The sequence below is a fragment of the Phascolarctos cinereus genome, unplaced genomic scaffold (genome assembly GCF_003287225.1).
Source record: "Phascolarctos cinereus isolate Bilbo 61053 unplaced genomic scaffold, phaCin_HiC Scaffold_5;HRSCAF=322, whole genome shotgun sequence".
Classification (NCBI taxonomy): Eukaryota; Metazoa; Chordata; class Mammalia; order Diprotodontia; family Phascolarctidae; genus Phascolarctos; species Phascolarctos cinereus.
In genome coordinates, this window is record NW_027555958.1 from 27,855,675 (window position 1) to 27,879,945 (window position 24,271).

A 24,271-nucleotide genomic window follows, 5' to 3' on the forward strand; every position below is an offset into this window, starting at 1 on the left:
AAATCTCATTGTGGAGACTGCCCTTGTGACCTTAGGTAAGTCACTAACTCTCAGGACTCAGTTTCCTTCTCTGCTAAAGGAGGAGGTTAGACTAAATGGCCTCTGAGGTGGCTTAGAGGCCCTAAGGTGCTACAGAGGATTGAGTGTTGGACTTAGAGTCAGGAAGATCTGAGTTCAAACATGCCTTCAGGCCTTTACTATCTGTGGGACCCTGAGCAAGTCACTCCATGTCTGTTTGCCGCAGTTTCCTCATCTGTGAAATGGGATTGATAATGGGGCCCACCTCCTCGGGTTGTTGTGAGGATTAAATGAGACACTGTTTGTAAAGTGCTTTGCAAACCTAAATAAATGTCAGCTGTCGCCATGATGATGATGATGGTGATGATGTTTTGAGGTCCTTTCCAAAAAGTCCTGGATCTATCAAAGACATGGGAGTCGTAGTAGGCTGGGAACCCAGAATGGATGGACAGTGTTACATGGCAACACTAATGTGAGCTTGGGATGTATTAATAGAAGTGTCCAGAATGACGGAGGCTATAGACCCATCGTCCTCTGTCCTAAATCTGCACATCTGGAATCATGGTGGAAACAGAGTGGGCCCGTGACTTTCTGCCATCTTGTGGCAGACAGACGTATGACAGGTACGACTGTGAAGTTGGAGAGGTCTGTCTTGATGCCTTGAGCCGCCTTGCTCCGTTTCTGATTCTGCTGGGCTTCCTCGGGCTCTCCGGACCATTTCCTTCTCCCAGGTGAAGGCAATTGAAGACAGAACTCTAATCATGGGAAGAAAGTCTTGGTTCTACCGATCAAACTACCAAAAAATTATTTTATAGAGTTAGAAAAAGTAGTAACAAGATTCATTTGGAAGAACAAAAGGTCCCCAATATCAAGGGAACTAAGGAAAAGAAATGCAGGGAAAGGTGGCCTAGCCATTCCAGATCCTAAATTGTATTATAAAGCAGCAATCATCAAAACTGCTTGGTACTGGCTAAGAAATACGGAGGTGGATCAGTGGAATAGGTTAAGTGCAAGACACAGTAGTCGATGACTATAGTAATCTATTATTTGATGAACCCCCCAAAGACCTCAGCTTCTGGGATAAGAACCCACTCTTCGAAAAAAACTGCCGGGAAAACTGGAAAAGAGTATGGCAGAAACTAGGCACTGATCAAAATCTCACACCATATACCATAACAAAGTCAAAATGGGTTCATGATTTAGATATAAAGGCTGATACTGTAAGCAAACTGGGAGAGCAAGGAATAGTTCACTTATCAGATTTATGGAAAACAGAAGAATTCATGACCAAACAGGAGATAGAGAATATTATGAAAAGCAAAATGGATAATTTAAATTGAAATTGGATTACATTAAATTGAAAAGTTTTTGCACAAACAAAGCCAATGCAACTAAGATTAAAAGGAAGGTAGAAAATTGGGAAAGAATTTTTACAACCAGTCTCTCTGATAAGGGCCTCATTTCTAAAGTATATAGAGAATTAAGTCAAATTACAAGTCATTCACCAATTGATAAATGGTCAAAGGATATGAACAGGCAGTTCTCAGATGAAGAAATTAAAGCCATCTATGGTCATATGAAAAAAATGCTCTAAATCACTATTGATTAGAGAAATGCAAATCAAAACAACTCTGAGGTACCACATCACACCTATCAGATCGGCCAACATGACAAAACAGGAAAATGATAAATGTTGGAGAAGATGCGGGAAAATTGGAACATTAATTCATTGTTAGTGGAGTTGTGAAATGATCCGACCATTTTGGAGAGCAATTTGAAACGATGCCTAAAGGGCTATAAAAATGTGTTTACCCTTTGACCCAGCAATAGCACTTCTAGGGCTGTATCCCAAAGAGATCATAGAAATGGAAAAATGATCCACGTGTACAAAAATATTTATAGCAGCTCTTTTTGTGGTGGCAAAGAATTGGAAATTGAGAGGATGCCCATCCATTGGGGAATGGCTGAACAAGTTATGGTACATGAATCTAATGGAATACTATTGTGCTATAAGAAATGATGAACAGGCTGACTTCAGAAAAACCTGTAAAGACTTGCATGGTCTGATACTGAGTGAAGTGAGCAGAACCAAGAGAACGTTGTACACAATAACAGTCACATTGCGTGATGACTAATGTTGATAAACTTAACCCTCCCCAGCAATACAAGGATCTAAGGCATCTCCGAAGGCCTCGTGATGGAAAATGCTGTCCACATCCAAAGAAAGAACTCTGGAGTTTGAATGTAGATCGAAGCAGACTATTTACTCTTTTTTTTTCTTCTGTTGAGTTTTGTTTCCTCTCTCTGGTGGTTCCTTCTGTTGGTTCTAACTCTTACTTGCAACGTCACTAATGTGAAAATATGTTTAATGGGTATGTATATGTAGAGCCTATATCAGATTGTGTGCTGTCTTGGGGAGGGTGGTGGGGAGGAAGGGGGAGAAAAATTTTAAGCTCAAAAGCATATGGAAGTGATTGTTGATAAATCAAAATAAATTAATTTTAAAAAAAGAAAGGCTTGGTTCCCTGGAAGGGATTGTAGGTGTAGAGCTGGACAGGAACTCAGAGGTCATCTAGTCCAAATCATTCATTTTACAGATGAGGAAACTGAGGCCCACCCAGTACAGGTCGGAGGCACCTTTTGAAGCCAGGTCCTGTGGTTCCAGAGGCTAATGCTCCTTCTATCTTTCCTGCCCTGCTGCCAATCAGAGGAAGACCTGAAGCAGCCTAAGGTCCAGGCATGTGGCAGCACTACTCCAGACCCACTGAACCTTGACCTCTGTGGCTCTTCTACCAGGCTATCTATACAGAGGTCCCTGAACGCTTCTGTTGATACAAACCAGGCTCACGTGAGTGTTAGGGAGCTCACTGTGTGATACTGTTGATCCATTTTGGGTTCCCAGTCTACTGAGACCGCCATGTCTTTGAAATGATAGATCCAGGGCTGGAAAGGAGCCTTGCCCATTGGATTTGAACATCAGCATCTTTGTCTAGATTATAAGGAGTGAAAGGACGTTGGGAGGGAGTTGTCAATGGATCCGGCTAGCTAGGGTGGTATAGGAGCCTCCGAAATAGCTGTCCATATGGAGAATGGGACTGGAGTCAGCTGAGGGCAGGACCCTGGCATCACAGAGGCAGACTGAGGTCAACAGGTCCAATGTGCTCACTAAACACATATGTGGAGGAGGCTGCACCTCAGTATTACGGGGGAATGTGGAAGCCGCCTTCCACTTTCATAACCCCTCCCCCAGCTTACCTGAAGCACCATCTCTCATCTGGCTTCTGGTCCGGAGTAGTGCCCACTGTGAGGAGAATGCCTGATCGTTCCTTCTTTCTCTTGCACCACCAGTACCCCCTCTCCATCTCTAGGACTGAGATGGCTCTCTGAGAACAGAAGAGGAAGAGCAGGGATAAGCAGGCCCTCCTACCTCGGGGTGGAAGGCAGAGCCCCTCTGGAAATGAGAGGAGAGGAAAGCTCATTGTCTTGGGACAGATGGGACTCTGCCTCAGGGCACCTACTTAAAGATCAGGTGGGTTTATTCTGTGTGGGTTTACTAGATTTGGTGACAGCTATCCTCCTCATACTCTATCTTGTGGATTTCTGCTGGCCTGAGCTAGCCACCACTGCCAGGGACTTGTCCCTATGGGACCCTCCTCCCAGGCTTACCTGCTGCGACCCTCCTCCCAAATCTTTAGAGAGAGTGCCAGACCATCTCCTCTCCTGGTTCAGCTGTATCTGTGACCCCAACCCTGCTCATCTCTTTTTATCTTATGTCTAGCTAGGATTCTACCGTCCATGCCCATTTCTATCCACAGCCTTCCCGTGGCAGAGAACCACTCTCCCAGGGCAGCTAGGTGGCGCAGTGGATACAGCACAGGCCCTGAAGTCAGGAGGACCTGAGTTCAAATCCAGTCTCAGACCAGACACTGGACACGTACTAGCTGTGTGACCCTGGGCAAGTCACTTAACCCCAACTGCCTAAAAATAAATAAATAAAGAGAACCACTCTCCCCACAGACTGCTAACTATATACTGTTAATTTCTCCAGACCCATAGAAGTCTAGGTTCTACCCCACGCCCTCATTTTTGCCCTATGGGTTCCTCTGTACCAAAGTATCCTCATTTCCCATATGGACAAACAGAACTGGAAAGGAGAAGCAATCTGCCTAAGGTTATGCTACTATTCCACAGATCCTTGAGGGCAAAAACAAATGCTTTTCTTATCTTTGTAACCCAAACACCGAACCCAGTGCCTGGCATATAGTGAGTGTTCAATAAATCTTTGTTGAATTAACCCAAAAAAGGGGCTTACCTGATTCACACCCCAACAATTCCTCCTGCTTTCTCTCCCATTCCCCCCTCCACTGACCCCCAAGAACCTCAAATCCCCAAGTAGTGACAGCTCTAGGATTCTAGATTTAGAGCTGGAAGGGATCTTAGAGGTCACTGAGTCCAACCTCCTCTTTTTACAGATGAGGAAACTGAGGCACAGAGAGATTAGGTGACTTGATCCCACTTCTACAGTTCCTTCCTCTTCTTCTTCCATTCACCTATACTCCCAGCACCTCTGTGAAGTAACACAGGACCCTGGACTTAGAGACCATTCAGTCTGACCCTCATTTTACAAAGGAGGAAACTGAGGCCTGAAGAGGTTAAGAGAGGGTCACACAAGTAGTTAATGGCAGAACCAGGAATCAAACCACGTCTTCTGATCCAAATCCAGCTCTCTTTTTGCTACATCATATTGCCTTGATAATCTCCAGAGATGAGGAGAGTCAGACCCTTCCCCTATGCCTCTCCTCCGGGGGGCTGCCACAGAAAGCAGGCCAGCCTCGGGGAATCTGGGTTCAGTCCTGGCTCTGCCTCAGTTTCCCCCGCCATAAAAAGAGGGGCGCCGCCCGTCAGAGGCCGGGCGGCTGGTGGCCGCTGACCTGCAGCTTCCAGATGCTCCAGCTGTCCGTGGCCACGCTGTTGACCGTCTCACTCATGAGGGCTATGAGCATGTTCAGCAGGAGGATGTAGGTGAGCAGCACGTAGGCCAGCAGCAGGAACATGATGAAGCCCTCGAACTGCAGCTGCTTGTGGAACTCCAGCTCGCCCATGCCGATGGTGAACTTGAAGAGCTCCAGGGAGGCCTCCACGAAGCCTCCGTAGGGGACCTTGTCCGCCTCCGCCAGCGACTGGTTGGAGAAGGTGGGCGGGGGCACGTCCCTGCTCAGGCTCACCAGCGCTGCAAGTCAAGCAGTAAGGGAACAGGGTTGAGCACCCACTGTGCACCAGGCGCCGGCTAAGTGCTGGGGATACAAAAAGAGGCAAAAGACGGTCCCTGCCTTCAAGGGGCTTACAATCTAAGGGAGGAGACAGCATGTGAACAAAAACAAGGTATATGCCAGGTAAGAGATAATCCGCTAGCAGTCAGGAGAATTGGGAAAGGCTTCTTCTAAAAGGGTTGGGCTTTGAAGGAAGCCAGGGAAGCCAGGAGGCAGAAATGAGGAGGGAGAAAGTTCCAAGCGTGGGGGACAGCCAGAGGGAATATGGGGAGCCGGAGGATGGAGCGTGTTGTTGGAGAAAGAGCAAGGGACCCAATGTCGAGGGACCGAAGAGTATGAGGCAAGGGGCGTAAGGTGTAAAAAGACTGGAGCTGGGGCGGGGGGATGTCTAGGTCATAAAGGACTTTCTATTTGATCCTGGAGGTAAAGGGCACCCCAGAGTTTGTTGATTAGGGGGGTCAGACACGTGCTTTAGGAAGATTAATCTGACGCTAACTGGAAGACAAACTGGAGCGGGGAGAGATTTGTGGAAAGACAGCAAGCAAGGCAGAGGGTGGGCTTCGGGGGAGGGGGCATCTGGGGAGGCCCTTACCTATGGCAAAGCCGAACAGGAAGACGAAGTACACCAAGAGGAAACGCAGCAGATCTCGGAGGATGACCTGGAACAGACACCCCCGCCCTTGGAGTCAGAGGCTCCGAGTCCCCAAGCTAGAAGGCGTCAGAATTTGAACTCAGCTCCTCCTGATTCCAAGTCTAGTGACCTAAACCCTAGACCACATTGCCTCTCTTGGGGTGACAAAAAAATTCATCCTCTGGCGAGCAACCTGCAGGGGATGAACCTCTCCCGACGGCTCTAGGCTAAATATTCAATTTGATTCAATTCAACAGACATTTATTATGTTGTCTTCCCCCTAGAATGGAAGCACCAGGAGGGCGGGGACTACTTCACAGTCTTTGTATCCCCAGTACTTACCTCGTGTAGTAGGTTAATCATAAACAATTAATGGCTTAAGACTGATTGTTGATTGACTGCCTGCCTACTGATAGGAGCCTTCAAATACTGGAGTGTCATTGGGTCTCGCCGCCCAATTTTACTTGGCCTAAGGAGGAGCAAGACTGAGTTTCTCCTGTTTTTCATCTGCCCAGTTCAGAGGACCCCTTAGAGTTGGGGGGAGGGAGAGTCGGGACGGCTGCACCCACCTTCTGTATCATGACGCTGTAGATGCCTGTCAGCTGGAATCCACGAGTGTAGTAGAGAAGGTTTATCCAGCCCAGGACCAAAGAGAAAACCAGGATGGGCAGGTACAAGTTGAGTTCTAGGAAGCACAGCACCTGGGCCACCACTGAAGTGAGTGCCTGGATTAGGCTGGGGGAGAAGACATCAGCATGAAGCCCGCTGACAGCCTACGGGACTCCCCAGCACCCTCGTCCCAGGAATGCATTCTCAGGCCTGCTTACACTCACTCGGGAGAGATTCAGCCCAAAGTCAAAAAGTCCCTTACAGAAGTAGTCTAGGGTCATGGGAAGGGTCCTCAATTTGGAGTCCCAGGCTCTGAGTTCAAATCCTGATTCTGCCACTTAGTGCCTCTGGCCTTGAGTTTCCTCGTTTGGAAAAGGAGGGGGTGGGCTTGGGTGACTCTTAAAGGCCCTTCCAGCTCTAATTCCCTGACATGTTGCTGTTTAGAAAGAAGGGATTATTTGAGAATTTCTGGCTTCCTTTCAACCTTGGTTAATATAAATTCAAGCCCAGTCCCCAGATAAGCCTTCTCCCATTCCAGAAAAGGGAGGGTGATAGATAAGTGTAAGGGAGGAAAGCCAAGGGCTAATGAGAGTAAGGTTCGGAATTAACCCAGAATTCTGTGGAAACAGGAACAGGGATTAAGCTGTCCAGGAGCTGGCCTGGCCATCTGGCCCTTCATTTGAAAACAGAGGCCAACAGACTCCAATGCCATGTTCTTCTAAGTCCTAAGAAACTATCACTTAATTTCTTTGACTCTTAATTTCTTTCCCTAAATTTCAGCTCTTTCTCTTAATTTCTCTGAGACTCAGTTTACACATCTGTCAAATGAGGAAAATAATCCTTGCTCTGACTGCCTCATGGGTTTTCTCAAAATTGAATGAGATAATGTAGGTGACTAGAGCTGGAAGGGACCTTAGATGTCTTGTAATCCACCTCCTTCTCCCATTTTAATGAGGCCCAGAGAGAGTTTCCAAATCCACTATGGTTCAAATACTATATAATCATAAAATATCATATAGATGCCATCTGTTATTTAGACAAGACCTGTGATGTTTATCAGTGTAGAATATTCCCAGATGAGGAGACACTCTACCAATGCAAGTTGACCCCTGTTCTGTAACTTGTAGCCTTAAAGGGATGACGGGAGTGAGTGTCCGTCAGTTGGGGAATGGCCTAGAAGTTATGATCTATTCATGCAATGGAATGTTATTGTGCTCTAAGAAATGAAAGGGATGGTTTCCGAGAAACCTGGGAAGACTTGTATGAACTGATGCAGAAGGAAGGGAGCAGAACCAGAACAATGTATACAGTAATGACAAGGTTGTAAAGGCTTCGGAGGACTTAAGGAGTGACCAATGAAATGACCAACCATGAGTGCAGATGGTGAAGCCTCCTGGCAGAGAGAGGAAGGACACCAAGGACAGAATGAGGGGACGTGACTAATGTGGGAATTTGTTTTGCTTGAGTATACGTGTTTGTAACAGGAGTTTTGGTTTTCTTTCTTTCTGGGATGGAGAGGGGCAGTGGGAGGGAGAGAAGAAAGATAGTCATTGATCAAAAAAATAAAATATAATTAAATTCTTTAAAAAAGAATCGTCTGGGGCAGCTAGGTGGCACAGTGGATAGAACACCGGCCCTGGAGTCAGGAGGACCTGAGTTCAAATCCAGCCTCAGACACATAATACTCACTGTGACTCTGGGCAAGTCACTTAACCCCAATTACCCTCATATTAAAAAAAAAAAAAAGAGAGAGAGAGAGAATCATCTAAGGCACAGAAAGACTTAAGCAATTTGCCCAGAAACACAGAGCCAATAGGTATCAGAGGTAAGACTTTAACCCTTGTCTTTCTGACTCTGGTTGACTTTCTATTAATTATACCAACTTCTTCACCATTTATCATTATAATAATCTTTCAAATAGAGATATGTGTGTCTGAATAATAACAATAATTTTGTTCAGTTGTTTTAGTCATGCCCGACTCTTTGTGACCCCAACTGGGGTTTTCTTGGCAAAGATGCTGGAGTGGTTTACCATTTCCTTCTCCAGCTCATTTTACAGGTGAGGAAACTGAGTCAAACAGGATGAAGTGACTTGCCCAGTGTCGCACAGAGAGTTTGTGTCTGAGGCTGGATTTGAACTCAGAAAACTGAATCTTCCTGGTTCCAGGCCTGGCTCTCTATCCCCTGTACCATGTAGGTTTGCAAAACACTTTACAAATCTTAGCTCATTTGATCCTCACAAGAACCCTGGAAGGTAGGTGCTATTATTATCCCCATTTTACAGACAAGGAAGCTGAGGTAGAGGTTAATTGACTTGCCCAGAATCATACAGCTCATAAATCTCTGAGGCTGGATTTGAACTCAGATCATTGTGACTCCAGGCCCAGCACTCTGCCCATTCTGTCACTATCTATATCTCATAAATTTCTTGTGAGGATCAAATTACTACCTGTGGGGGCATCGGCAAGTCATTAACGCTTTTTATCTCAGTTTCCTCGCCTGTAAAATGCAGTAGTTGGATTTGGGGGCCCTCCTGGCTCTAATTAGGTTGAACAACTCAGGACTAGCCACGGATTTCTCTATTATAAGGGGACAAGAGAAGATCCAGGTTGCATTTCCCAAGGAGCTGTATTGTGGGCAGAGATTTAGCCAACTTGAGGGTGGCGGCTCTTCCAGGCCTTTGGGACAGTCGCCAAAATAGATGGTGAGACAGCAGGGAAGTGTCCCCTCCTCTCTCTGGGCCTCACTCGCCTCCCTGTAACAAGGAGGAAGCTGGACAATGCGGTCACAAAGGTCTCCCAGTTCTGACATTCTGGGTGCTAAGAGAGGGAGGCTCACAGAGCCTGGAGTCTGAGGCTGGGGAGTGGGCAAACGTCCCCAAATGTCCTGGAACATACATGAGGATCTCAAAGTAGCTATCGACAAACGAGGTCCAGATGAACAGGCGTCTCCTCCAGAAGTATTGAAGCTGCCCAAGACACAAGAACAACAGAACGTGAGAGAGAACTTCGGACCCCAGATGAGCCTGGCGACCAAAGCAGCCTCTGACCCTCTGGCTGGGGATGCTTCCTAGTACAAAGCGGTCGGCCGCTGCGCTCCACTGGAGCTGTGGAGGTCAGGGAAAGGAGATCCCTGCCATAACCACCCTCCTTGGGCACAGGTTCAGAAATTAGGGCCCAAGGGGAAAGAAAAGAACCTTCCAATCCTACAGAGACCCCACAGAATCAGGCGGCATCCATATAACACCCTAGACCCACAGAATGCGAGAGATGGAAGATTTTAGGGATCATCTAGGCCAACCCTCTCTTTTTATAGAGGTGAGGAAACAAGGCCCAGACGAGGAGACGTGACTTGGCCAAAGTCACACAGTCCCTTAGTGGAAGAGCTGTGACTAGGACCCAGGTCTATTGCCTCCCAGATCCCACTTATTGACCACACTATTGCCTGAGCGCTAGGCCTGGGCTTCCTTCGGTTCCAGACACACTGGCCCAAAGCTTCTGGGAAGGTTTCAGGGTCAGCCTATGGGCTGATAGATTTTCCAGCCCTTAATCATTCATCTCTGAGACCAGGCAAATATATCCTTTTCCACCTTCCTCCTTCTCCTCCCCCCAACCACGATCCAGCCAACATATCCTTTCCCTATGTATGTCCTTTCTCCGCCTGCTGTTATATCTCCTCCATCTTTCATTTATTAAGTATGTACTATGGGCCAGGTACTATGCTTAGATTATAAAGACAAAAAAAAAAGAAACGAAAAGAACTTTGTCCTCAATGAGTTTACTTTCTATTGAGGGAAAATAATGTGAACATAAAGAATTCAATATAAAATACAGGCCAATTAATGTCTGGGGGAAGACACTAGCTGGGGGTGGGGGATGGGGGGTGATCAGGATAGATTTTCTATAGGAAGTGGCACTTGTCCCATTAGGATGTGGGTGCTAAAGATCATGGCCAGGTGACCCCAAGCCTGGGCCCGTGCTCATTTCTCCCACCAACCAGTGGCTACATGGAAGAAGGAAGAGGCATTTACCTGGCCAAAGAAGAGATAGACTCCCCCAAAAAGAATGAAGATGTGTCCCATCAGCAGCATTGAGTTACCCACTGTTGCTTTCAGAGGAATGAAGTTCTAGAGAAGAGAAATCCAGAGCTGTCCTCAGGCCCCTGGCCTCTCTCATCAAGGGCTGGCTCCCTCTTATTTCCAATCTTGGCCCAGAGGAGGATCTCATGACCTCCTCCCTGTCTTACCATTAACCAACTGGCCCCTTATGTCACTACCCTCCATCTTCCAAAGGCTTTTCCTATCTTCTTTCTTTCTCTCAGTACTGTGACCCCCTCAAAAAAAAAAAAGCAGCCTTCCCCCTTCTCCTTTAGACGCACTGCCCCAGCCCTGTATCTGAGATGGGACAAGGTCAGCTAGTCCAACCTGTACCAGAGTAACATATCACACAAATAGGCATCTAACCTCCCATGCAATATACTGGGATATTGCCCAGACGATAAAACTCACAGGTGGTCACCCAACCTCCCTGTCCCCTAGGCTGAGCCTACCTCTTCTCCCAGAACGGCCCTCCCTTTCCTCCCCCTCCCCAAGCTCTTCTGACAGGCTGTGCCCTCACCTTCCCCAGGACAGGCTGGTGGTAGGTGACAGCCGTGAAGATCAACATATACAGGAAATAGGAAATCAAATTGAAGCGAAATCGGGTGACCAGCGACCCCCATTTCTCCTGCAGTAGCTTGTTCAGCGGCTCCAACGTCACCATCTTGTGTCGATTCTGGGAGAGGGACCCGAGGGAAAATACAAAAGTGAGGCATTTGCAAGGGGGTGACAAGCAACCCGAGGTCCAGGGAGACCCCAAAGTTCGCTAGGCCCTGTGCCTTCTGGCCCTGGGAGCACCCTAGATGGCGGGAAGCACTGCTGGGAGCCAATGGAGAGGCGGCCAATGCTGGCGCATTGCCAGCTCCCCTTGTAAGCTCGTTGAAGGTAGGGAGCAGCCCATTCTCTATGCTCATATCCCCGGCACCAGGCATATAGTAGGAGCTTAATAAATGCTTATTGACTGACTGATTGATAGTCCTCAAGGCAAGAGCTCTGTATGTCCACGCAAACATGGGAAATCCGCACCACAGAATTCCCATCTGAAATGTCCGACTGGGGATCAGGGGGAGAACCACTGAGGGAGATGGGGCATCTTTCCAGGTTTGCACTGGAGCAAGCGTCACATCTGCAGTAACAGAAGGAGGCAATAGGACTGAGAACTGGAAGGAATCATCCAGGCCCGTGATCCTCAGGCTTTTGGGTCCTAGAACCCCTTTATCCATCTAAAAACTGGGGACACTCCCCCAAGAGCTTTTGTGCGTGTGGATTATATCTAGTGACTTTTACTATATTAGAAATTAAAATGTCTTAGCATTATTGTGAAAGTCATTTTGACCTTGAGGACTTCCTGAAGGGGTCTCAGGGACCCCGAGGGGAGGGTCCTTTGAGATCTACCGATCTAGGCCAACTCTTTCATTTTATGAGGAGCAGAGAGATTAAGAGACTTCTCCAAGCTCACACAGTAAGGATGAAGCAGAGGCCAGATTTGAACCCAGGGCCTCAGACGTCAGCATCACTGGTCTTTCTAGGACAATAACTCATGTACGTAGCCCTTCCTTGCCATTACAAGCCCGTTTGCCATCAGTATCTCACTTGATCATAGCATTTTCTGGGGGAAATAAGAGTAATAATGATGATGACCATTTCAGAAGAGTCTTTGGGATTCTTTTCCATTACATTATTGTCTATCTTGTATTTTTGTACACAGTATCTCCTATTAGAATGTAAACTCCTTGAGGACAGGGAGATGATGCTTCGCACAGTGTCTGGCACAGGGTAGATACTTAAATGTTTATTGACTGACTGACTGTCCGATGCTGGAAAGTTCACATTCCTTGCAAGGCAGGTGACTCTCTTTTTTACAAGGTGCCCTAAAAGTCTGAGTGTAGCTTTTAGATTGAATAGGCCTCACTCAGACTTTTGGGCCACCCCATACACATGAGGAGGCTGAGCCTTCGGGGGAAGGGATCAGCCTGAAGTCACAAAACTGGTAAATGGCAGCGCGACTTCCTACAGGGGACTTAGTGAGAAGGTGACACCCACTGGGTCCTGGAAGGGCAGGGGAGTCAGAGCAGCGTGGCAGAAAGAAGGCCAATTGTCAGAGCAGTCTGGCAGAAAGAAGGCTGAAGGAAGGAAAGGTGGAGGTAGGATCACTTAACCTCTGTTGGCCTCAGTTTCCTCATCTGTAAAATGAGCAGGCTAGACTCAGTGACCTCTGCTGCTCTCCATCTACAAGTCTCCTGCAGTGCCCAGTCCTGGGTGGCCCCTGGGAGGCTGGCTAGTTTACACCAGGATTCCTTGGGCACCCAGCAGCGATCCCTGGAACGTGTCCGGCACAGCTATGGTGGTAGCTGGTCCTCTCACTCACCGGGGCCTTGCAGCCAAAGGCAATGATCTCCAGCACTGAGTTGTCCTCACAGCTGTCCACGGAGGACAGGTCATAGAGCGACACCTGGACAGGCCCGTACGTCCACTCGGTGAACTTACGGGAGAGGTGCCGGTACTGCCCAGAGATCTCCCGCTGCAGGATGTGCTTGAAGACCTGGAAACGAGGACATTGGGTGAGTCCTGGGGCACTGCGGCTTCTCTTTTCTGGTTTTTTCCCCCCAAGCAATCAGTTTCCAGAATTTGGCCTGGACTTTGGGGCCATGAGCAGGGGCTGTCCAGGGGTCTGTCTGCAAAGAGCATTCCAAAGGATGGACTTGACAAGGACCACTACTGTGTGACCGTAAGACCCTGCAATCATAGATGCAGAGCTGAAAGGGAGTTTAAAGGCCATCTGATCCAATTCCTTTTTACAGAGGAGAAAACTGAGGCTCAGACAAAGTAATTTATGTAATTACAGCAACAAAGTAGGTAGGTAGGTAGGTGGCCCCATGGATAGAGTGCCGGGCCTGGAGTAAGGAAGATCCACGCTCAAATCCAGCCTTAGACACTTACTAACTGTATAACCCTGGACAAGTCATTTAACCACTGTCTGCCTCAGTTTCCTCAACTGTAATAACAGCCCCTACCTCCCAAGGTTATTGTGAAGATCAGATGAGGTAATATTTATAAAGCAGTGAGTAGTACAATGCCTGATACATAGTAGGTACTATAGAAATATTAGGTCTTGGGGCAGCCAGGTGGCTTAGTGGATACAGCACTGGCCCTGAAGTCAAGAGGACCTGAGTTCAAATCTGGCCTCAGACCAAACACTTGACACTCACTAGCTGTGTGACCCTAGGCAAGTCACTTAACCCCAATTGCCTAAAAAATATAGATATAGATAGATATAGATACAGATATAGATATAGATATAGATATAGATATAGATATAGATATAGATATAGATATAGATATTAAGTGCCTTGGACAACTCACTTGCCCTCTGGGTCTGTTTCCTCTGAAAAATGTGAAGTTTGGAGCTTCAAGATCTGCTTCTCTAGCCCCCTGTCTTTCCAGAGAGGAAGTGGCCAGAGCTGGGACAAGGCCCAGGCTCTCCTGAATGCTAATTCCTTTCCCTCAGAAAGAGGTGTTCATGAACCCTTGAAGACAGGTTCTGAATGGCTATCACATGAAAGAAGAATTTGACATAGTCTTCTTGGCTCCAGATAATAGCAATCTCAGAGATCAAGGGGTCCAATATCCTCATTTTCTATGTGAGGAAACTGAGGGCCAAAAGAAGTTAAAAGATTTGTCCAGGGTCATGAAGGTAATAGGTGGCAGAGTCAGGATTTGAACCCAGTTCCTCTGACTTCAATGCTTTTTTCCACAGAGGAGTTGGATGAAGGGTGAGGAGAGGCCAATTCCAGTCTACTAGTAAGGGAACCTTTCAAACAACTGGAGCTGTCCCCAAGTGGAATGGGCTGCCTGGGGAGGGAGTGGGTTCCCTCTCACTCAAGGCAGAGGCCGAGAATGCTTTGTGGGGATGTTGCAGAGGGCAAAACTGTAATGAGCAAGTTTTGCCCCTGTAGCCCAGCCCCACAAAACATGCAATTAAATTAATTTTGTAAGACAAAGCCAGTTGGGATTCTGGGACACCAAGAGACCTCTTTTGGCGAAGAGGTGGGGGAAGCAGATTCCCTAGCAGGGTTGGGGAACCTATGGCTTGGCCTAGTCAAAGGGCTGCACTTGAGGCTCTAGAGCAGGGCTGCCCAACTGGCAGCCACTTGGAGCCCTCAGGCCACTTGTAGCTGGCCAACGGATTTCCTTTACGTACAAAGGATGTTTTCCTCTACATTTTTCCATGGCTGACAAGTGCTACAAGTGACCAAGGGCCTTAACCGGCCTATAGGCCACAGGTTCCCACCCCTGCCCTAGAGCATGGCCCTTGAAGAAGGAAGAATGACCTCTGTTAGCTGCCTGTTTTCACCAGTTATAAGTAATAAAATACAACAGAATTGAAATAGAATCAAAGTCCAATTATTTCAATAATATAAATACAATATAATCAGTGAAAGGTAATATAAGTCAGTGAAAAGAGCACTGGTTCCAGAATTGGAGGGCCTAGGTTCAAATGTCACCTCTGCCACTTACTATTGGTGTGACCTTGGGCTTCTAAAGTCCCTTCCACCTCTACCTCCAAGATGGTATTACCCTATGATCTTATGAACTTCAAATGCCATATAAATTTCAGTGCCCTAGGACAGCATGCATACTGTCTCACCTTAGTTATAGCTCTGGCAAAGGGGATCGATATCCAGGTACAGATTGAACCTGATGGCCTATAAGCTCCCTTCTGCTTCTGAGATTCTGAAGGGAACAGGATGGGGGAGGCCCCACTCACCTCAATCTTCCCCTCCTTTGCTGCCAGCTTGAGTGGCGTCAGCCCCTGGAGATTAGCAACATTCTCCAACTTCACGGAGGGGCATTGGCGGGCACCAACTTGGAGGATGTAGTCATACATGCTGTTCACCTGGGTGCTGTTCTCCACTGAGTCGTCGGCAATCATCACCAGGGCGTGTAGGACAGTGTTGCCATAGGTGTCCACAGCCTCGAGGCAGGCCCTGCGGTCAGGGTCAGGATTCTCCAGGAGGTACGATACAATATCCCATTGCCTAGTGCAGGCGGCCAACGACAGCGGCAGCTCCCCTGGGGTTAGAAGGAGGGCAGCTGGGACCCTACTTTTAAGCTCCTGTTTCCCTTAGGAACACAGAATCTCACCTTGCCAGCCTTCCGATCCCCCAAGACCTCTCTGCCTTTTGGTGACCAGGCTACAGATGGCAACGTTGACAGGAAATAGCCAAACAGATTGTGGTACATGAAGATAATGGAAATGAATTCAGAGAAGCATAAGAAAACTTATATGAACTGATGCAGAGTGAAGAAAACAGAACCAGAGGAGGATATACACAGTGCACCTCCTTTTGTGGAGGTGGGGGACTATGGGTGTAGAATTCTGCATATACTCAGACTCAGCTGATGTGTTGATTAGCTCTGTTGAACTGATTTCTCTCTCCTTTTTTATTCTTTATTATGAGACAGCTTTCTGGGGAAAGGAGTGGACCAGGATAATTCAGAAATAGAGGTGATATCAAAACAAAAGGGATCAATAAACAAAAATTAAGTACACTTTAAATAAAGTTAAATTGTTTAAATAAAACATTTAAATATAAAATAAAACCAAGAGGCATAAATAAAAATGTTTTTTAAGATAACTATGGGAGAAGTATGAGAAGGCACTTCCTTCCCTTCTTTGCAGAGGTGAGAGGCTCCAGGTGTGAAGGACTGCATGTGTTTCTCAGATTCAGTTGATGGGTTGTTGAATGGGTTGTCCCATCGCTTTTCCCCTGTCTTTTCTATTTTTTTTTAATGAGGGATGGCTCTCTGAGTAGGTGGAGGAGTGATATATTGGGAAATGGCAGATGGAGAAACCAAAGATATCAGTAAAATTATTTTCAAAACTAGGTGGACAGCTGTAACTGGACTGCACTGAGCTCTGTCCTCTGGGGTCACACATGGCCTTGTGTAGTCTGTTAGAGCTGTAGCCACGACTTTTGGAGGCAAATTCTAAGAATTATGTCCGGCCTATTCTTGATGCTCTCTTCTAACTCCTCTGCCAGCCCAGGTACGTAGCGAACCAGCAAAGAGCAGAGATGCTCAATGACTGTTGGTCGAATGAATGAATTAAAGGCTTCTGAGTGGCCGCTGAAAGAGTGCCCCTATTCACAGAACACCGCCCTACCCACCCTCAGCTCTGCCCAAGGCAAATAGGCCAATGACATGCCAGGGCCAGAGCCCAGGAGAGACCTGCCCACTCACCGAAATAAAAGCAAATTCCTTGACTCTCTTTCCCAAAAAATCTCCCACTGGCCCTGGCATGGAGGTCGGCTCCGTTCTCCACCAGCACCTTCACGCACTGGAGGCTTCTCTTCTCAATGGCGATGTGCAGAGCGCTATGACCTGAAGAAATAGATGGTGAGTAGGAGAAACCACCAAAGGAGTACCTGAGGTTGACTGGACTAAAGCATCCACCCAAGGCGGGGCAGGGAGAGCACTGAAACCAGGAGGAAGAGCACGGCTTGGTATACACCCTCTTATCCTTCCCGTTAGATTAATTAATAAACAACTATTTGTTAAGGGAGTACTGTGTGTCAGGCACTTTGCTAAGTGCTGAGTATGCAAGGGCAGAAGTAAGTGTTCCCTACCCTCAAGGAGCTTACACTCTAAAAGAAGAGACAAGACACACAGGAAAGGGGTGGTCAGGGAGGGGTGTTAGAAATCTGAGTTCAGGGGCGGCTGGGTGGCACAGTGGATAGAGCACCAGCCCTGGAGTCAGGAGGACCTGAGTTCAAATCCGGCCTCAGACACAAAACACTCACTAGCTGTGTGACCCTGGGCAAGTCACTTAACCTCTATTTGCCTCAATTTGCCCACTGAGGTAAAAAAGGGGATGATAATAATAGCACTCACTTTCCAAAGTCATTGTGAGGATCAGATGAGGAAGTACTTGTAAAGCACTTAGCACGGTACCTCGCACTTTGTAGGTGCTATATACATGCTAGCTATTATTATTTATTATTATTATTGTCATATACAGGCATTGATTGACATGGGGATGTTTTGTCAAAGTTCCTTAAGAGCAGGCATTGTGTCTCGTTTATCTTTATATGCACAGAATTAATGCAGTGCCATGCACATGGCAAATACTTAATACGTTTTGATTGAATTGAAGTGAATTGAATTTTTGCAGTACATTATGGCTGGCACTTTTTTGGTCCAGACTAGATTTCTTCACTCCTTCTGCCAACTGTGAGCATATCACTCGATCTCCCTGGGCCTCTGTTTCCTCAACTGTAAAATGAGGTGGTTGGATTAGTGACCTCAAAGGTCCATTCCAGCTGTAGCCAATGATCCATTGCAGCCAGCAACCGTTCTACAAGAATCACCTTAAGAGGGTCACCTGGGAATACTGAGAGGTTAAGTGATTTGCCGGGAGTCACCAAGCCAGTGTGTGTCTAAGGAGGGATTTGCACCCAGGTCTTCTTCACTGGAAGACCAGCCCTCTTTCCTCTCCGCCCTGTTGTCTGAACATGTTATTGTTGAGTCGTTTTTCAGTTGCATCCCACTCTCCGTGACCCCACTTGGGGTTTTCTTGGCAAAGATACTCCAGCTCATTTTACAAATGAGGAAACTGAGGCAAACAAGGTGAAGTGACTTGCCCAGGGTCACGCAGCTAGTGTCTGAAGCCCGATTTTAACTCACAAAAACGAGTCTTCCTGACTCCAGGCCCAGAGTTCTATGCACCATGCGCCATCTAGCTGTCTCTGTCTAAGCACAGTAGTTGCTCAATAGATGCTCGTCCAGCAAATGCAAGAATGAATCTTCCCTTTGGACCATTCTTGTCTGTTTTTCTAGAAATTATCTGTAGCAAAATGTGCTGACTGCGTTCCTATGGTAGTTTTAATACTTCATTATCCCTGATGCTTAGCACATTAGTAAGCAATTAATGAACGCTATTGCATCTATTCCTACATTCATTCAGATGTTCATTTATCTATCCATCCATCCATCCATCCATTTATTCATACATCCCTTCATTCATCATACATTTATTCATCTATCCATTCATTCATTCATTTATACCAACGCATCCATCAGGCAATCTACCCATCATCCCTCAAACTCACTATACAGCCAGGCCACCTCCTTTCCCACTCACAGATCTTTGAAATCTTTTATACTGTCTCTCAGCTGCCAGTATTCATTGGGAACACGTCAAAATGTGTTCATGCCCACCATGAATGTCTCCTACCCTGTGGATCACCTAAGATTTTGTTTTCCTGAGATCATAGCATTCCATTATTCAAAGCTACCAGAATATTGGTATTCAAAGGATGAACTTTTACAACGTCTAGGGATCATTGCAGGAGGGGGGCCATGTCCAACATGGTTGATGTTTGCATGCCTTCTTTTCCCAACAGATCCCTCCTCCGCCCCTCCCAGAGAGATGTCCCTTCCAACCAAAAATGATAACAATGCACCTTTTCATCTGAGCAGCAGGAACGTTTGATCCACTTCATTTTGCCAGCATGGAGGGTTAGGTCAGTCTCTTACAAGTGCCTATAGATTTCACCGAAGGGTTTTTGTGGTGTTCCAGATGCCAATGGAATGATAAGATCATAAATCTGGAGCCAGAAGGGTCCTTGGAAGCCATTAAGTTTTCCCACAGATGAGGAAACTGAGGCCCAGAGAGATGGAATCACTTGCCCACAGGTCACATAATGAGCAAATGTCTGAGGTGGAGTCTAAACCCAGGTCGACTTGGTTCCATACACTACGATGTCCTTCCTTCTACCCTTCGGGTCTGATCTGATAGTCCTGTTGATTCTACCTTTACCAATATGGTCTTTCTCAGTTTCCTTTTCTTCCTTCCCTATCACCACACTAGCTCAGACCCTCATCACCTCTTGCCTGGACTGTTGTAAAAACCTGGTCTCTCTGCCTCAAGCCTCCCTTTCTCCAATCTATCCTCCACAAAGCTGCCAAAATAGCCTTCCTTTACCACCTCTAGGCTATACCCCCAAAGAGATCTAGGAAAGAGGGAAAGCACCCATAGCTAAAAAAAATATTTACAGCAGCCCTCTTTGTAATAGCGAGGAACTGGAAGCTACAGTAGTGCTCATCAATTGGGGGACGGCTGAACAAATTAGGTAAAACATGGATGTAATGGAATACTACAGTGCTGTAAGAAATGATGAAGGGCATGGTTTCAGAGAAACCTGGGAAGGCTTGTATGAACTGACACAGAGTGAAGTGAGCAGAACCAGGAGAACAATTGGTAAAAATACAACATTAAAAAGACAAACAAAAACAAATGTTACATATTGTTTTCATATGTAATTGGGAGAAAATAAAATATCATTTTTTAAAATGACAATCATTGGTCCTATGGTAAAACACAGGACTAGGTAATCATTGACCTGAGAGAAGCAAGGATGTAAAATGTAATCAATTCAATAAAATGCTGTATTTTTTAGGTATTATTGTAAAAAAAAAAAGACAAACAGCTTTGAAAGACTTAAGAACTCTGATCAATGCAATGATCAACCATGATTCCAGGGGATGGAAGATGAAGAGTGGTACCCATGTCTTGACAGAGAGGGGATGGAAGACTCTCTCTCCCTATTTCTATTTCTTTTCATCCTTGTTTCAGGATGTTTATCGTCTGTCATGGTGCAGCTCATGTATTTCCACCTCCCACCTGAAGCCTTCCTGTATCCCCCCAAATAGTGACACTCCCCTGTCCCCTGACTAGGACAGGGTTTGAACTCAGATTCTCTGATTCCAAAGCTGGGACTCTTTTCACCTTACCACACTGCCTGCTTGAAATGAATATGCTCCGTGGTGATGACAAATACCTTTGGGAAGCATATGTCTCTGTGTTTCATGCCTCATTGGAGGCATGAACACTTAGCAGATATTAAACAACAAAGTTGTCTCTATGGCTGCATCTGCCATGGACCCTTGGCAGATTTTAGCACATGTCCCAAGAAAGGAGGCAACGTGCTTAAGGAAAGCCTGGAAGGCACCACAGAATCAAATATGTTTTTTGCACGTCAACAAACAACAGACATTCAAGGATTTCATTAATCTCTCCTTGCCTTATTAATCAATTATATGACTGAAGATGTATTCTGTTCAAGTCTTATGAAAATTTACCTGGTCTCTTCTCTTGCCATCATTAGGAATTAAACTCAACCAGCATTCATTAGGTGCTTAAGAGACCAGAAAGCTATTTTTCCTGGCTCCTCTTGGCTCACAGAGTGGCTGGTTCTCCCTAGCTCCACTATCAATCCCCTTTGGCACAGTGCCCCATCCTTAGCCCTCACAGAGACCACGGGGCCCGCTAATAGCCTCTGGTCACCCTTTAGAGCCAGGGGCCACAGCATGGGTATCTCCCCATAAATGCTCAGCTTTCAAGCCAACCTCCCTACATATACATCAAAGACCTTCATAAAGACTTTACATCGTTGTGTGATGACTAACTTTGATAACCCTTCTCAGCAATGCAAGGATCTAAGATATCTCCAAAGGTCTCATGATGGAAAATGCTATCCACATCCAGAGAAAGAACTATGGAGTTTGAATACAGATTGAAGCATACTATTTGCCATTTTTTTCTTGTGTTTTGTTTCGTTTCCTCTTTCTGATGGTTCCTCCTTTTTGGTTCTTTTTTTTTTAATTTAATTTTATTTTATTTAAAAACATTTTTTTTCCATATGCTTTTGAGTTGAAAATTTTTTCTCCCTTTTTGTCCCCCCCCCCACCCTCCCCAAGACGGCGCACAATCTGACATAGGTTTTACATTTACATACCCATTAAACATACTTTCACATTAGTGAAGTTGTAAGTAAAAATTAAAACCAATCCTCCTATTGGTTCTAATTCTTCCTTACAACGTCACTAATGTGAAAATAAGTCTATTAGGAATGTCTATGTATAGCCTATATCAGATTCCGCGCCCTCTTGGGGAGGGAAGAGGAGAAAAATTTAAAACTCAAAAGCTTATGGAAGTGATTGTTGATAAGCCAAAATAAATTAATAAAAAAATAAAAGTTTTTAAAAAAAGGCTTTACAGACATGAAAAAGCAGGCACGTGAGTCCAGAGTCATTTCCTGTCCGAGAGAGTCAATTATGTCTTTGTTGGTGTTGTTTTGGGCTCACCACATTCTCTGCCTTCTGACCCTCTTCTTAAAGGCAGAAGTCACCAGGGGGAGGCCTCTGGGCAGTCTGTGAACTTTGGGCTTCTTTCCTGTCTAAATCTGAACCATTAAAGTCACAGGAGACTGGAGTAGATGGCGACTATACTATAAAGTTCTTCATGGTACTTCTCCACCTAGAAGTCTGATATCAACTAATTAAAATATAACCCATGAATAAATAAAAACAAACTATAAATAGATCAAATATAAACTATGAATAAAAACAAATTATAAATAAATAAAACAAACTATAAATGGATTAAATATATACTATGAATAAATAAAAATAAACTACAAATAAATAAAATATATACTAATAAATTTACAGCTGGAGGGGACCGTAGAGACCATCTAGTCCATTTCATTGTTGAAGAAACTAAGGCAAACAGAGGTTAAGTGACTTGCTCAGGGTCATACAGCCAGTATGTGTTAGTGACAGGACTTGGACCCAAATCTTCATAATTCCAAAGCTGGCTCTCTATCCACTATACCACACTGCCTCTCCAAGTTTAGTATAAATGTGAGTTATTACTATGATTTCTACTGCACATATAAGCGGCTACAACATATGGACTTGAGAAGTGGCCAGCAAGACATTATCAAGGAAGTCTGTGATTGGGAAAGGCGGTGATAACATAACCATGTCTTATGATCTTAGAAGGGCAGCTAGATGGCGTGGTAGATAGAGCACCGGGCCTGGAGTCAGAAGGACCTGAGTTCAAATCCAGTCTCAGACAGATCCTAGATATGTGACCTTGGGCAAGTCACTTTACCCTGTCTGCCTCAGTTTCCTCATCTGTCAAATGAGCTGGAGAAAGAAATGAACAAAGGAAATCAAAATATTCATGGAAGCCATTTTTGGGATAGCAAGAAACTGGATACATCGAGTAGGGCTTGCCCAAACCAACCACCGTATGGAAATGCGATGCAACATTATTGTGCTCTAAGGAACCGTGAACACGAAGAATCCAGAGGAACTTGAGAAGACCTCAGATCCTAGTTTTAGGCTAGAAAGGGCCTAAGACATCATCTAGTTACCTAAGGTGACTGGGCTAGGTAGTTCAGATCATCTAGAGGGCATCTTGTTATCTTATGGGTGAAGAAACTGGGGTCGAGAGACATTAAGTAACTTACTAAAGGCCCCCAGTCAATAATTGGCAAAGCTGAGATTTGAACTTGGGTCCTGTGTCTCCACATTCAATGCATACGGAAGGAGGTAAATGGTTTCGGTTGAAAGAACAGCATAAGGGGCAACTAGGTGGCACGGTGAATACAGCATTGGCCCTGGAGTCAGGAGGAACAGAGTTTAAATATGGCCTTAGACAATTACTAGCTATGTGACCCTGGGCAAGTCACTTAAGCCTGTGTGCCTCAGTTTCCTTATCTATAAAATGAGCTGGAGAAAAAAATAGCAAAATGCTCCAGTATCTCTGCCAAGGAAACCCCAAAATGGGGTCACAAAGAGTAGGACACCACTGAAAACAACAACAAAAATACCTAGGCCTACTATACTCCTACTTTTCAAAAGGATCCTCTCCTCTCTGGTCTCATTTAAACCTCACAACAAACCTGTGACGTGGATAGGACTGGGCTTCTTCTCCCCCATTTTACAGTTGAGGAAAGAAAAACTGGGAGAGTTTAAGCAATGGACTGGATGTCAGGCGACCTGGATTCTAGTGCCAGCTCTGTCACTAGCCTCCCTAAGTGATCAATCATTTCCTCTCTCTGAGCCTCAGTTTCCCCTCCTGAAAAATGAAGGCTTTCAATCTGACTATCTCTAAGGTTCCTTCCAGCTTAAGAATTCAATGGTTTTGTGGCTCACTTGAGGCTGCCAGATCAACAGTTAGGGCCTGGAAAACCCAGGTATGTCTTGCCTTCCAGGTATGTCTCGGTTATTCCCCTGCTTCCCCTCTTACCTTTGTAGTAGTCCCCAGTGCACACGGCCTTGATGAGGGGCTGGGGGTTCCGAGTGTCCTGGTCGATCTGTAGCAGCGGTAAGATGCACCCATTCATCCCATCCCGAAGATTCAGCACAGCCTTCATCAGGCAGGTTTTCCCAGTGGAGGCATCTGTCAGGGAGGTTAGGTGGGGCAAAGGGAGATAAACAGAAAGGGATCGAATGCCTGACCTTCCTGTTCTAATAAACTCAGCCTCAACCTTGCTAATGCCAGTAGTGGTTTTCCACAGATCCAGTGGGATCTCTCCTCCTCAGGACCAGTCAATCAACAAGTCCTCTTGAGCTCTATGGTGTACCTAGGCCTATGTCAGCTAAATATAAGACACATGGTCCCTGCCCTCAGGGAGTCTAGTTAGAAAGAAATGACTCTAATATATGAAATCATTAGAGAACATCACAGGATGATGTTTATTATAGGACTGGATGCCAATTCAGTCTTTGAATGTGTTGTATAGACTGGAAATTTTAGAAGAGATTGGGGAAGGCTGGTGTAGTCAAGGAAGG

General features: G+C 45.9%; 1 protein-coding gene across 1 annotated transcript in view; it reads right to left on the reverse strand.

Annotated features, from left to right (window-relative positions):
• TRPV2 (transient receptor potential cation channel subfamily V member 2) overlaps positions 1-24,271 on the reverse strand; it is a 41,009-nt gene that overhangs the window by 6,129 nt on the left and 10,609 nt on the right. Inside the window, 11 exon segments of the mRNA XM_021006990.2 lie at positions 3,274-3,401; positions 4,950-5,248; positions 5,881-5,947; positions 6,489-6,654; positions 9,426-9,496; positions 10,559-10,654; positions 11,145-11,300; positions 12,993-13,166; positions 15,393-15,697; positions 16,868-17,008; positions 23,727-23,879. Of these exon segments, the coding sequence (XP_020862649.2) occupies positions 3,274-3,401; positions 4,950-5,248; positions 5,881-5,947; positions 6,489-6,654; positions 9,426-9,496; positions 10,559-10,654; positions 11,145-11,300; positions 12,993-13,166; positions 15,393-15,697; positions 16,868-17,008; positions 23,727-23,879 (1,756 nt within the window).